Source organism: Oryzias melastigma, linkage group LG4, assembly GCF_002922805.2.
Source record: "Oryzias melastigma strain HK-1 linkage group LG4, ASM292280v2, whole genome shotgun sequence".
Taxonomy (NCBI): domain Eukaryota; kingdom Metazoa; phylum Chordata; class Actinopteri; order Beloniformes; family Adrianichthyidae; genus Oryzias; species Oryzias melastigma.
In genome coordinates this window covers 7859864-7862228 of record NC_050515.1, presented here as the reverse complement: position 1 = coordinate 7862228, position 2365 = coordinate 7859864, and the positions used below count along the sequence as shown (strand labels likewise).

The window sequence follows — 2365 nt, the reverse complement described above, 5'->3', positions numbered from 1 at the left end:
GAACTTTGTTTTTGTCCTTTTACTATCAAATATGAACATGACAACAATGGTTTGGAATTATTATTATTTTTTTTTAAATCTCTAAGTATAATGTAATCCATTAATAACTTAGTCACTAAACTGTTGTGCAGCAGAAGATCAGAATAAGTTTTACTCTAATAATTACAAAAAAATAGACCTTTTACTATCATTTTTGTGGACCGGACCCCTCTTGAATTTACTTTAATGTCTGCAGTGTTACTAAAAATGTTATTTTAAAAATTTAAGACTAAAAAATCTAAACACAATTTAAGCATCTAACAAACAAATCTATTATTTCTTCAAATCGTTTGCATTTTCCTGTAAATCCAAAGAGCCACAATGGAGGGTTAAAGAGCCACAGGTTGCAGATCCTGGTCTAGACGGTATTATAAGGAATAATAATATTTATCATTATTTATCTTTGTTTTTTTATTGTGAAGTAATGCCACAGGGTCATTTCCAGACTACCCGGATGAGGAGGATGGAGGCTCCGCCTTTATCTTTGATGAGAAGAGTCCTCAACAGGTTTGTGAAAAGTTTTTAAAATATGTATATGTGTATATATTTTGAATAACTTTCCAGATGTTTGTTGTAATATTTGGAGGTGTTGGAAGAAATTGTGGCAAAAGAAGAAGAAGATTCCAGCAACAAACCCAGGGGGAAGGAGGAGCAGAAAGAAAAAAGAAAACCGGACAAGAAGATGATTGATGAGCTAGTAAGTGGACACAGCTGTGTGTTTTTTAGCTAAATATAAGTAAATCAGCATTTTTGAAAGGTTTAAAGAAAAAAAAGTCTATTTTTATAGAGATATTTCCTGTTGAACTTTCAAATGTAAGGCTTATCATGTTACTGTGGAGTGCAGGAGGAGGCGGGACTTAAGATGCATCCATCTGCTTTCCTGTCAGATTTGGAAGCAGTGGACAAAAATTTTAATGGTAAGTTTGCATTTAGGGAGGTCGTTTTTTTCTTTTCTGTTCTATTTTATAATTTATGTCTTAAAAAACAACTTTAAAGTTTGTTATTTTGATCTTGCAAAACCAGAATGGGAACACGGTGTATCTTTAATTTGGCCAACATCACTGATACGTGAATAATAATGTTTTGGACAGAGTTTTAATGACGCTTTATATGTTTTTTTTATTCTAAGATTTCTGGAGAAGCCGTGATGAAACAGAAAACCTCAGCCAGAAACATGATGTGGAGCTGATCAAGGAGGAGAAGAGGAAGGTTGTTGAAGAGGAAATCAGAGTACAGGTATTTCTAACCACAGATCCACTAGGATTTAGTAAAAAAAATAAGTTAAACTCTTCAAAAAAAACCAAAAAACTTTGTGCCCCAGGTAGACGACCAGATGAGACAGGAGCTGGCTGAGCTGAAGCTTTCTGTAGACAAGGAAAAGGGCAGCAAAACCAAAGCAAACACAAAGGTTCTACACATATGTCCACATATAATCACTTAAAATCACTTGAATTCTCCTGATGTGATTCATGATTACTTTAATTTGCTTCTCAGAAGAAGAAAGCCTCCAAGAGCGGAAAGAAAAAGAAAAAGGAAAAGGATCTGACAGCTGATAGGTGAGATCACAGAGAGCCAGTATTAATAACACACATGGGATTTTCAGAAAAAATTGAGTTTTTAGTTGTTGAATTAGGATGTTTTTTCTCCGGCCAGAACTCTGGAATCTCTGTGTCAGGAGTTGGTGGAACAGGGTTTACTGAAACAAGCAGACAATGTCAGACTACAAGACTATTTGGGTAAGAAACTATATTTTGCATGACTACAACTAATGTATAGATTATAGTAAAATTCAGAAACATTGCAAACAGTGACAAAAACAACTTGTGCTTTATATTTATCTTTGGAAATGAAAATCAATCCAACTTGCAAATAAAGCATTTTTGTTTCCTGAAATGTCACCATAAATATTAGGCAAATAATTCAGTTTCTTTTCTATTATTTATAAATTCACAGTTCTTTCGAAAACAAGCTTAAATGTAGAAATTTGTTGAAAGTGTTACAGACTATAACTACACATCCTGGATTTTGCTGTTTTAGTCATTTTTTATTGTTTTCCTGTTCATATATTTCCATTATAAGAACTATTTAAAACTGCAAAATGAAGTAAATAGGGATAGGATTCTATAAATTAGCTTCTTTCCACTCTTTTTCAATCAATCAAACTCAAATTGACTTCAGTAAATAATTACTGTATTTCATTAATCCGATGGGGCATAACTGAGTCTTTGTTTTGGTTTTTTAGTATGTTTTACTGTACGCCTATATACATTTTTCTGTAATGAGTTAATTTTTTTTTTGTCCTGTATTGTCCACAATCTATGCTTGA

The 2365-nt window shown here is 32.8% G+C and overlaps 1 protein-coding gene across 2 annotated transcripts in view; it reads left to right on the top strand.

Annotated features, from left to right (window-relative positions):
- Window positions 1-2365, top strand: part of zgc:153738 (uncharacterized protein LOC558115 homolog) — an 11241-nt gene that overhangs the window by 3137 nt on the left and 5739 nt on the right. For both annotated transcript variants that reach the window (XM_036211474.1, XM_024278308.2), the window contains exons 7-13: window positions 462-546; window positions 626-736; window positions 884-956; window positions 1169-1275; window positions 1361-1447; window positions 1534-1595; window positions 1693-1775. In XM_036211474.1, the coding sequence (XP_036067367.1) occupies window positions 462-546; window positions 626-736; window positions 884-956; window positions 1169-1275; window positions 1361-1447; window positions 1534-1595; window positions 1693-1775 (608 nt within the window). The remainder of the gene's footprint in view (window positions 1-461; window positions 547-625; window positions 737-883; window positions 957-1168; window positions 1276-1360; window positions 1448-1533; window positions 1596-1692; window positions 1776-2365) is intronic.